General features: G+C 46.0%; 1 protein-coding gene across 1 annotated transcript in view; it reads left to right on the forward strand.

The window, feature by feature from the left end:
• Positions 1-11,258, forward strand: part of LOC307236427 (RNA binding protein fox-1 homolog 3-like) — a gene marked incomplete at its 3' end in the record, with an annotated part of 282,198 nt that overhangs the window by 20,939 nt on the left and 250,001 nt on the right. The window contains exon 2 of the mRNA XM_080008846.1: positions 9,161-9,248. Coding sequence (XP_079864972.1) covers positions 9,227-9,248 — 22 coding nt within the window. The 5' untranslated portion in view covers positions 9,161-9,226. The remainder of the gene's footprint in view (positions 1-9,160; positions 9,249-11,258) is intronic.

An 11,258-nucleotide genomic window follows, 5' to 3' on the forward strand; every position in this document is an offset into this window, starting at 1 on the left:
TGGAAACGTAACTTACTGAAAATGTAATCCAAGGAAAAAAGTCAACAAATAAATAAAGTCAATTCGACTGTTATTCTAAATCGACGTGAAAACTTCATAGATGACGTATACAAGTCACAATGTCACCTACCGCCACTGATACTCCAGATGTACTTCAATACAACAAGGTCAGTTATAACAATGACAAGATGTAGTTTAAAGTAAAGACTAAAAAAGTTTTTTAATAAACATCATGTATAAGCATTTTCCTACACCTAATCGTAACAAACTTTAATGAAAAGGCAGAAAGTGTTTGTAGTAGTGACTAATTCTTCCATAATAATTCTAATGACAAATTAATGTTAAAGTTCCATAAATGTTGTCGGCATTACAATATAGACAAGTCATCCATGAAACTTAATTTTCCTATTGTACATTATGAACAGAAAAAATACAATAAAGTAATAATTACAACTAACATTCATTTACGTATTTGTAAAATGAAATATATTTATTATTATTGTTATGAAAATGACTGGTGTGTCTGGTAATTTCTTGTCCAGATTTCCAAATGACTCTACTTTACAACTTACAAACAAAATTAGGACTGTTAGCTCAGCTATTTAGAACTGTTAATTAGAGCTGACCTATCTCATATGACACAAGTTTTGTTCTTTAAATCAATCGTTGACGTCCGGTTGAAATGGGAATGCTTCATACCTAATGTTATGACTTCTTGGAATGAACGTTACTGCGTGATGTTTGTTAGTTCAGTAATTTTTGAAGCATTTCATAAAAACAATTGTAACAAGTACCTACAATGAATAATAATAATAATAATAATAATAGTAATAAAAAAATACATTTATTATTATTATTATTATTATTATTATTATTAGTTGTAGTAGTAGTAGTAGTAGGAGTAGTATATATTCTGCTCTTATTTGCTTGCTCGTCATGAACATAGACACTGATAGGAGAAAGCTAATGCCTGAATCAAAATGATATGAACCAAAATTATTATTTTGAGTTATGTTATTTTTGATGATAACAGGCTTATCCTGCTTAGAGTGTCATTCAATATCTACAATTTATAAGAGATGTGTGAAAAGTTCATCCACAAACACGACAAAACAAACTCCAAATACCAACATAACGAGACTTAATCACTTTGATTTCCTGCTTCTGGTTTTGTTTTTGTTGAGACAAATACACAATAAAACCCTGAGCTTCCGGCTGTGTGCATGTGTTCATTACTAAGTGCTTTTAAGTGCTACTTTGTCAGGTTATCCCCTCTTCTTTCCTCGCTCCTTATCCTCCCCTCTTTTCCTCTACCCAACGTCCCCCCCCCCCCCCCCCACATCTCTCCTCTCGCCGCGTTACCTTTGGGCGCAATGTCCTCGGCAGAAGTAATAATGTTTACAGTTACTGTCGCTGGCCAACGGAGAGGAATTTAACGTGCCGCCGATTCACATCATCAGCGAAGTAAAACTTTGGTCGCAGTTTCTTTGGGCGCGGCTCGCACTGGAGTTCATTCCAGTTGGTGGTGCCACCGCACAGGGCGAGGTGTACATGTTCTGATCCGGTTGGAGATACAAAATGCTCGCGACGCCCGAGGGGTGGGTCCGCAGCGCAACGTCAGTACGTCATCAACCTCAGTCACACGCTCAGCGATGAGAGGTTGGGATATTTTTTTTCCCCCGACTCTTCGTTCGTCTCATTCGTTTGGTGTAAGGGGAGTCAGAAGAGTCGGTTCGGCTCTGAGTTGTCAATGGAACCCTCCCAAAAATCAGTTCATTCTGTCAGAATTATGTTTTTGTGTGTGTGTGTGTGTGTGTGTGTGTGTCAATCGGTCACATTAACTATAAATCACGCCAAATGCCTTTGACCTTGTTTCCACGTGAAATGAATCCTCAGCAAATATTATCACGATTCATTATTTTATTTCGACTCACGGCTCTTTTTTTTTTTTTTTCCCCGCAAATCGACATTCAACAATCAGTGAACGCCTGTGTGCCCGGCTGCATCGACTTACAATTGAAATCAACAGAAAGATTCATTTGCCTGACTAAGTCCGAACTCCAGGTCATTTAAAAGGTTGGTTCACTACCGAATAATCGGTCCCTCGGAAATTAGTGCTCGGTCGCGCCGAACAAATCGGTCACTACGAACGAATCGGCTGCTAGGAACAAATTAGTCACTACAAATAAATAGGTGGCTACAAACATATTGTTTGTGAGCCTTTCATCACCATCACAGGTTACCCAGTCACATCATTTTAGCCTGCACGGCCAACCCTCCGACACTCACCTGCTGGTTGGTAGAAATGTTTCTGTTCCAGCAAATAGACGGCGCCCGGTGTCTCCGTCTTTTTGCTTCGGCTGTTGACTCCGAGCTTTTTGTCGCTTCCACCTTGTGTCGGGGCTTCCACGGAGCCTCGTAAACCTTGGGCGCGCCGTATACAAAAAAAAAAAAACAACCCAAAAAAACTTCAGGCTGCCGGGGACTTTGGTTTTAAATTGTGCAATTAGTGCTCTGGCATGCTTTGCTTGGCTTCAGAAGGACTTGAAATCCCAGAGCAGGGAACTCGCCGAAGTGTATTCGACACAAACACAAACTCCAGGAGCATTTGTCAGACAAATTCATCCGAGCCGCCGTTTGTACTCCTACACTCTCGGCGCGCTCCACCCGCTGCCCCAAATATCATCTGGACCGCATCCCAGTCTGCCGCCGTAAGCCCCCTGCATCCACATTGCGCTGTTTGGTTTCGGGGAAACAAACAGTCTCTTCCTTTGCGGTGTGTTATCTTTATTAAAGATGGTACCGATACGAGAGCCGGCATCTGTTTGTCGGATATCGGAGTTTGAAACAAAGAAAAGTACGATTCCGGCCGTCCTACGCACGGGTCCTCAACGTGGGGTCCGGGGACCCCGGACGGGGGGCGCCTCAGGGCCTCCCCGGTCCCCAGGGAGATGATTCATATTTGCACCGTCAGAGTGAACAAATATGACTGTTTTGATCACAGTTTCACTGTTCCCTGCCTGAATATAGTACAGGCAGGAATAATAAAGGCAGGGATGGTATTTCGGACCAAGTCATTTCTAACAATGAAAATCTCCTCTGATTGGGGTCTGAGAGATGCGGTCCGCGGCCTGAAGCGTATCAAATGGAGGGCCCTTGATATGAAAAAAAAAAAAGGTGAACAAATCGAACCTGAATTATCCCCATGGCGACGTCATGTAAATGGAAGGTAAAGTCGACCATGTGATGATTACAGTAACCATGTGCAGCCCGAGCAAAGCCATGACGCCTTTTGTAAAAACCAGTGTATTGAGGACCAGCGCTGGAAACACAAACAAACCCGATAAGGTCCCCGCGAGACGCGTCACCTAAAGGATCGGCAGATAGCCAAGGCTTCACTATCTGCAGCGTTTGGGTATCGGCGAAGAAAAAAGTGCTTTTGCGCCATTTTCTAATCTTATTCTAATCGTATTCCAATCTCAGAGGTATTTTTCAAGCACTACCAGTTGATGTTGAAGTTTTCGATTCCATATAATGGGATTTTATTTATTTTATTTATTTTTTTATTTTTTTATTTTTCTAAGTTGGTGATGGTGATTGTTTTGTCTGCTGTTGGAACAATTCAATTTCCGCACAGGAATTAATACTGTATCATCAAATCGAATCTAATAACATCCAGGTAAGGGGATGGCTGATGGCATATTGCAACGCAATCTCTATGATACCAACACAGCAGAATGGATTCCATTTTAAATATTGTTTTATGTGGTGGAATTCATTATTCTGCCTCGGCTCGGCTCTCAATTTTAATTGATTTAAAGCGTTGCCGAGTTTCAGCGCGCCGAAAATGATCTATTTTACTTGACGCCGTAAATTATAGATACACTCGTCATTTACAATATCCAGTAAAATCTATGAATTCTTTATTGCATCTGCATATTCTTGTTAGGTTTTTTACTGTGTCAAATATATGGATTGGGGTTCTCATTTGGATTTCTTTGCGACATTACAAATCACTTTGCCTCTTAAATATTATATTGGTCCAAAAATGAAAACGTGTTATATAACTTGATTATGACCGTCCTTATATAAATGGCCTAATCTGGGATAACATTTGAGGAGCTTAGATAATAGGCCCCTCATTTAACTTTCCCTTTGAAGCCTCGGCGGGGGTGCACTGGAAGTTCAAGAGGAATTCGGTAAAAACTTGTTGTCATCGCTAACGCTCACTCAAACATTCATATTTAATATCGTCTTGTAAAGGGCGGAGGGTTCCGCCGCCTCCCAAAACTGCTTTAATTTTGGCAGCGCAGTTTTGTGCGTCTGAAGCTCAGAACGGGGGGTCTGGCGCCTGACCGGCTGGGATTCAATCTGCCGCACTGATAGATGGAAGAAAAATTCCAATATATATATATATATATATATATATATATATTTATATATTTCTGAATGACATTTGCTCCATGTTGTGTGTTGGATGTGTAGTGCTTTCCTCTCTGAAGAAGACTTCACAGAAACAAAATCTTCCTTCTTTTTTTCATTTTTTTTTTTTTTTTTGCTCTGCTCATTAAGATTTGAACTCCCGCAGTCGTGCCCGGCGGCATTGGTGCTGATCTCACCGCTGTCCAATAGGGCTAAATGAATGGAATAATTGGGTTTTTTTTGTCTTCGGGTCTTTCGTTCGTTGCTGATATCCATTACCGCCTCCGACGAAATGCTTATCCTTCCTCGTCTTATCCACGGTTGTCAGGGGGCGGAAATTACCGGAGGGGCCCGGGTGTCCGGACCCTCCCCGCTTCCTGCCCCCCTGAATATATCATTGTAAACATGACTGTATCGTTCAAAATAATATCAAAACCTGCATTGAAAGCCACAGGATGAGTGGGACGTCTCCCCTCCGCTCCTCTCCGCCTCTGCCGATTTGCGCCACCTCTCCAAATCCCCAAAGAAAATAAACTTTATTCTACATCATGTATTTACTGTATGTTTCTCAGTTTCCTAAACGCAAGAAAAAAAAAAAAGAACGTACCGCGCGATCCGTGTCCTCCCCCCTACCACTTCTGAGATAGTTACATGGTAGTAACATGGCCCCCAGCTGCTATGCGGTGCAGTACCTTGTACCACCCCCCGGGGGGTCGCCCTCCCCGGGGCCTCGCACCTTGAAGCGAACATATATTTTTTGGGGGGGCGGGGGAAAGAGGAAAAGATCAAATGCCCTTTTAACCGGACGGCGCTCGTTGTGCTGGTCTCTTTGCTTTGGTCCCCGAGCGAACGCAGCAATTACATCCGCTGTCAGTCATTGTCAGATCACTCCCAAACGCTGGACGCCGCATGGGTGGATGTGGACTCCGACTTCCTTGTTTCTCAGCTGCTCATTGATATTATTCTTATGGCGGCAGGTGGGAGTCGCTATAACCCGCCAGCTGAGGAGCTGTTTGGTGATGGGGGGAGGGGGCGGGCAGGCGGGCGGAGGGATGGAGGACGGGAGCGTCGTTGTTAGGATACCGATCCCGGGCTTTAATGGCGGTGGCACTGCTTTGATGCCCCCTCGGCCGGATAAGGAAGCGGCCAATCCCGGCTGACCCCAGAGCTGTTGTTTAATCACCAGGGCATTTTAATGGGCTTGTCAGAGCCGTGAAAGATGGTTGGAGGCTACCTGGTGCAAACATTACTATAAATCCTTCTCTCACGCCGCGCAATCCGACGCCGGGGCTTAATGGCCATAAATCATCACTTTGGGGGGAGGAAAAATGACAGCTATTAAAATAATGAATGGGATGATTAATTTTTCACATTAAAGATTAGACGCGATGAGCGGTATCATCGGATATTTGAGACGGCGCGAACTAGCGTCGTCGCCGAGAGTGAGAGCTTATTTTCCCCACTTTTACGACGCCCTCCATTTCTTCATTGTCATCGGCGACGACGGCCCCCTTGTGTGTGTGTGTGTGTGTGTGTATGTGTGTGTGTGTGTGTGTGCACGCATGGGTGTGTGTGCATGTGTGCGTGTGTGAGTGTATGTGTGTGCGTGCGTGCGTGCGTGCAGGCGTGCGTGTGTGTGTGTGTGTGTGTATGTGTGTGTATGTGTGCGTGTGTGTGTACGTGTGCGTGTGTGTGTGTGGATTTGGAGGAGGCATTCCTTCCACCTAATTTGTCGAGTTTCTTCTCCGAGTGCTGGGAGGGGAAGCCCTTGAAAGAGCGCTGGTGTCTGCAGGCGGCGCGGTACCGCCGGGGCACCTCAAGGCTCTGCCCGGCACTATTTCACCGCTCTAAAGCTGTCACGGGCCGTAGCCTTTCATTTGAGCAACACACCAGCCTGTGATCATTTATTTTGATTTATATTTTTTATTTTAATATATATATATTTTTTTTGCGGTTTCTTTTGTTTCGTTCAATTTCTCGTTTACTTCTTTTACTCAGCCCTTCCCAACTCCTTGATGATCGCGCGTCGTACAATCGCGGCGTACGTTGGCACGGGCTCAGTCGGCGTCGCCCATAAACAGTAATGTATAGGCAAACATGTCGACCGCACCCCTTCTCTCTCTCTCTCTCTCCCGCCCTCCCTCTCTCTCTCCCTCTCTCTCTCTCTCTCTCTCTGGATGGCTCCCAGGAGAAGGTGTGTTATTGCACATGGAATCCTTATTCAGCGCTCATCCCTTCCAGGGGACTCGTGTTTTGTACGGACATGCATCACCCAAACTGCAGGGCTAAAGATTAAAGGGAGAGGCGTAATTAGAACATTAATAACCATACATGCTGGAGTGGGTTTTTTTTGTTGTTGTTGTTTTTTCCTGATGAATGGGAACGTACAGAAAACGGCGGGAAAAAAAAAAACGCAGCCTCCCTGCCATTAGCAATTCCACGCAGGGCACCGGGTGGGGGTGGGGGTGAGGTGGGGGGGGGGGGGGGTGAAGAAAACAGTTTTCGCGTTTGCGTCCTGAATTTACTGTGAAACCGCTCTCTGCCGGTGTTGCCCGAATATACGGGGTATTCAAATCATCACCATTTGTTGGCGGCGAAGAGGGATTTGAAAACAACCCAGGTTTTTCATTGATTCCTTATTATTTTTCCTTCATTTTTTTTTCCATGCCCCTGTTGTTGTTGCATCTTATTTTCATATTTCTTCGAATTAAATTATTTTTAACGGCCCTGTTGATATATATTTTTTTATCTCTAATTTTATTTTTGCATTTTTTCCCGCCCTTGTTTTTTTATTTTTTTATTATTTATTTATTATTTTATTTTATTTGCTTCTACGTTTGTTTATTTTCCTGCCCCTGTGGTATTTCTTTTTGAAATTTCTTTTCATTTATTATTTTTTTTATTTTTATTTTTTTACCAGCGACACGTGTGACGGCCGCCCGCATCCCCCTCCATTCATTCATAACCCTCCTCCGGCTCCGTCGTCGTCGTCGTCGTCGTCGTCCCCTAACGATCCGGCGGCACCAAAACAAAATGGCCGTCAGCTTATATCTCCGCCCTCCCTCCTCAAATCAGTTCCGACGTTTCATCGGGGCCTTCCAGAAGGTAATGGTGCATTCAGAGGTTGTTACCGACAGAGTTGGCGGAAGAGGGGGAAAAAAAAAAAGAAAAAAGAAAAAAGAACTGCAGCGCTCAGGTTCATGGGATGGACACCGCACTCCTCCTCCCGTCCTGCAGTCGCTGCTTCCCTCATCGTTTTCGGTCACGTGTGGCATCGTCGTACATACTGATTTCTATTTTCGTTCTTTTCAAGTCACCGACGCCACAGTGCTTCCCGTTTTTCCCCGTTTCTCATGTTGTTTTTTTTGGGGTTTTTTATGTGGTTTTTTTAATGCGTCGTAAAGCCCAAACACCTCCCTCGCCCAGCCAGTCGGGATGGTAGTTAGTGATATATTATTTACCGCCCGTGGGTTTATATATCAGAATCCACTAAACAACACTTTTTCTTTTTCGCAGTCATAATCATGCGGGGAGGAATCACACAGCCAGATGTCTCGCTCTCGCTCTGCTTCTCCCTCTTTTTTTTTTTTTTTTTTTTTTTTTTACAGCCTTTCTGCTTTCCTTCCCTTTCTGAGTTTATGTAAAATTCATCCTGGCCCTGTTTTATTTATCCCCCCCGCCCCCACCCCGCTTTCACAGTCCCAACAATTAGTCAATTCCCAATCAACAAGAGAAAAGAAATTGCTTTTAATTACTTTTGATAAATGACAAATTGTGCTGGCAAGGCGCCCTGCGAATACTTAATCAGTAGGAGGAGGAGGAGGAGGGGGAGGATGGGAGGACGGGGGGTGTGGAGGCGGGCGCTGGGTGTGTGTGTGTGTGTGTGTGTGTGTGTGTGTGTGTGTGTGTGTGTGTGTCTGTCTGTCTGTCTGTCTGTCTGTCTGTCTGTCTGTCTGTGTGTGTGTATGAGTGTGTGTGTGCGTGTGTGTGTGTGTGTGTGCGTGTGTGTGTGTGCGTGTGTGTGTGTGTGTGTGTGGGGTCTATGGGGCTGAAATCAATGCGCTTCTGGGCCGGCGCCAACCTGACGACTGTGAAGAGTGAAGATAGACAACTCAGCGAAAAAAATCAAAAAAAAAAAAAAAAAAAAGAAAAACCCTCCCAGAGTGAGAGCGCTCGTACACCGAGCCACAAGGCCACGCGGCGTGGGCCGCGCACGGGCACACGCCCACACCCACGCCCACGCCCAAGCCCACGCCTACACCCACGCCCACGCCCGAGCCGGTTCTTCACTCATTCATTCGTTTGCGACGGCGGCGGCAAACTCGGGCGATTGCCATTTTGTCGGGCGTTCAGAATGTATACGCTTATATGGGTAGTGACACGATTACCCAGAATGCACCTGAACCAACGCTGCAAAGCCGTTCTAATGCAGGAAAATGTAAAAGTTATTCGGAGATATTGAACGAATTAGTAAAAAAAAAAAAAAATCGATATTTCTTTGGTGTGCTCAACTTGAAATTGAGAAATTAACATTTTAAGTCAGTAAGACCTAAAGAAATACAGGGTTGGGATTGGTTGGTTACAAAACTTACATTTTGCCATGTGGCAAACTACATCAATTTCAACTCGGAAGTACAAGCGAAAAAAAAACAAAAACATTTCCTCATGTTTTGGTTTTGTCCACCTGCATTTTTTTTTAACCCAGAAACGTTGTTGTGTTTTCTTTTCTGTTTCTCAGCGGTTTCACCGACACGCGTGGCAGCAGTGAGTGACCAAGCCTCAGCCCGTCCAGACGTACTCGTACATGGAGACCCCCAGCTGGGCAGGTCAGTTCTTCCTCAATTCTGTCGTCCGCTCGCCCGCCGAGGCGATCGGAGGCTCCAAACGGTCAGAACCGGCTGGTCTGGACCGATGGTCGGTCGGTGGCGGGATGGTCAAGCGGCAGAAGCCCCCCACGGAGGGCTCTTTGTGTCCAGACGTTGAAGCTCTGGAGCCTCCGTTGTTCGGCGATTGGTGTTGGAACGGTGTCGCCTGGGTTCACCGGACACAGCGTCAGCTTTGGCAAATTTTTCCTGCTCTTGCGTAATATGACTCGGACAGCTCTGGAAAGCCTTTTCCATTCCGGTCGTCCAAAACCACCAAACAGTTGCGGTTTGTGAGGGGTTCTCTGCGGCCCTCTATGGCGATCGCACCAAACCCCCATCTCCCCCATCCGCCCATTTTCAAGCTCATGCAGAGGCGGTCAAGGTAGCGGAAGAGCGGCGCGGCAGGCTCTTAACCATATGCCGGAGAACCTCCCGGACGAGGGAGCTCCGGTTGAGCTCTCCCCCGACGGAGTCTCCACCTCCACCTCCGCCTCCGCCCCCGCCCCCCTCCCGCCCCGGCCCTCCGAGGACCCATACGGCAGGTGGCGGCGGCCAGGATCAATGGGTCTCCGCCATTATACCTCCGCTCCTCTCCACTCCACAGCCCCCGAGGCTCGCCCGCCGGGAGGGTGCCGTGGAGGGGGTGGAGGAGGTTGGGTTGGGGGGGGGGGGGGGGGGGCGTGTATTGCTGCCGCAGGCGGAGGTGGGGGGCGGGGGTGGGATCGGGACGTTTTCCATTAGTCTAATTGCTTGGTTATAGTTCCATATTATTGCCGTGATCACTGCTGTGGTTTGGTTAATGATGGACCCCGCGTGGCCCCGCGTATAGCTGGTGGGTGTTATGTCTCCCCCGCGACCCCCCGTGGAAGAAAAAAAAAAAAAAAAAGCCCACTCCACTTACCGCAGGAGTGGGAGGCGAGGGCCAGAAAGTTGGCGTAGCCTGGGAAAAAAAAAAAAAAAAAAAAAAGAAAAGTGAGAGGAGAGAGGGAAAAAACATAAGCAGGCGCCGGCGAAAATGGACCTTTTTCAAGCGGTTTGAAGGGGGGAGGGGGGTGATCATCAAACCGCCTAATCTATTTACACTCTCAACAGGTGTGGCGTTTGGATGATTTATGAAGTAAACAAGCGGAGTTGGGGCACTTATTCATTTGCCTTGGCTCACAACTGGCAATATGGGGCTAATTTGCGATAATTTGCCGCCGCCGTGGCCATTGGTTAAAAGAGTGTTTATATAATCATGGTATAATAAGAAAAATGAAAATGAGTTTTTTTTTTTTTTTTCCGGGCGGGTTCAGGCCCTGTCAAGCACACGCACGTGCACACACACACACACACACACACACACACACACACACACCCCACGCACACACACACACGCAGCAGCTCGTGGACTCACTAAATGATAATTACATTCCTCAAGCGTCAATATTACAATTTCATCCTCTCGCCGCCGACTTTGTGAATTGAGCTTATAGGACTCCATCATTTTCCCAGATCTGAGGCTTTCTCTCTCTCCCCCCCCCCCCCCCTCTCCCACACCGCCACCCTGCCTATTTCCGATTACACCGGTTGTCCTCCATTAGTTAGACAATGAGAAGAGGATGAGAACAAACTTGCGACTCCTTTTCCTCTTTGTGTCTCTCTCTCTCTCTCTTTCCCTCTCATCTCATTTGCGTAGTCTCTCCATCTGTTTTTTTTTAATTTATTTATTATATTTTTCTTAGCGAGCGGCACCACTTGACCTCACGAAACGAGCCAGTTTTTACCGCCCCCCCCCCCCTTTTTTTTTTAATATATTGTTCTTTCTTCTTTTCCTTGTAAGACAACACCGGTTGCGTGAGCTCTCATTCCACTCAAGGAGGCAGAAAGGAAAAAGAAATTCCCAGAACTCTCCGCGGTGAAAAAATTCCGGCCGTGATTTTTATTTGTTTTCTTTTCATTTTTATTTTTTTTCTCCGTATAGAAGTGGGT

Source organism: Zeus faber (assembly GCF_960531495.2).
Source record: "Zeus faber genome assembly, chromosome: 11".
NCBI lineage: Eukaryota > Metazoa > Chordata > Actinopteri > Zeiformes > Zeidae > Zeus > Zeus faber.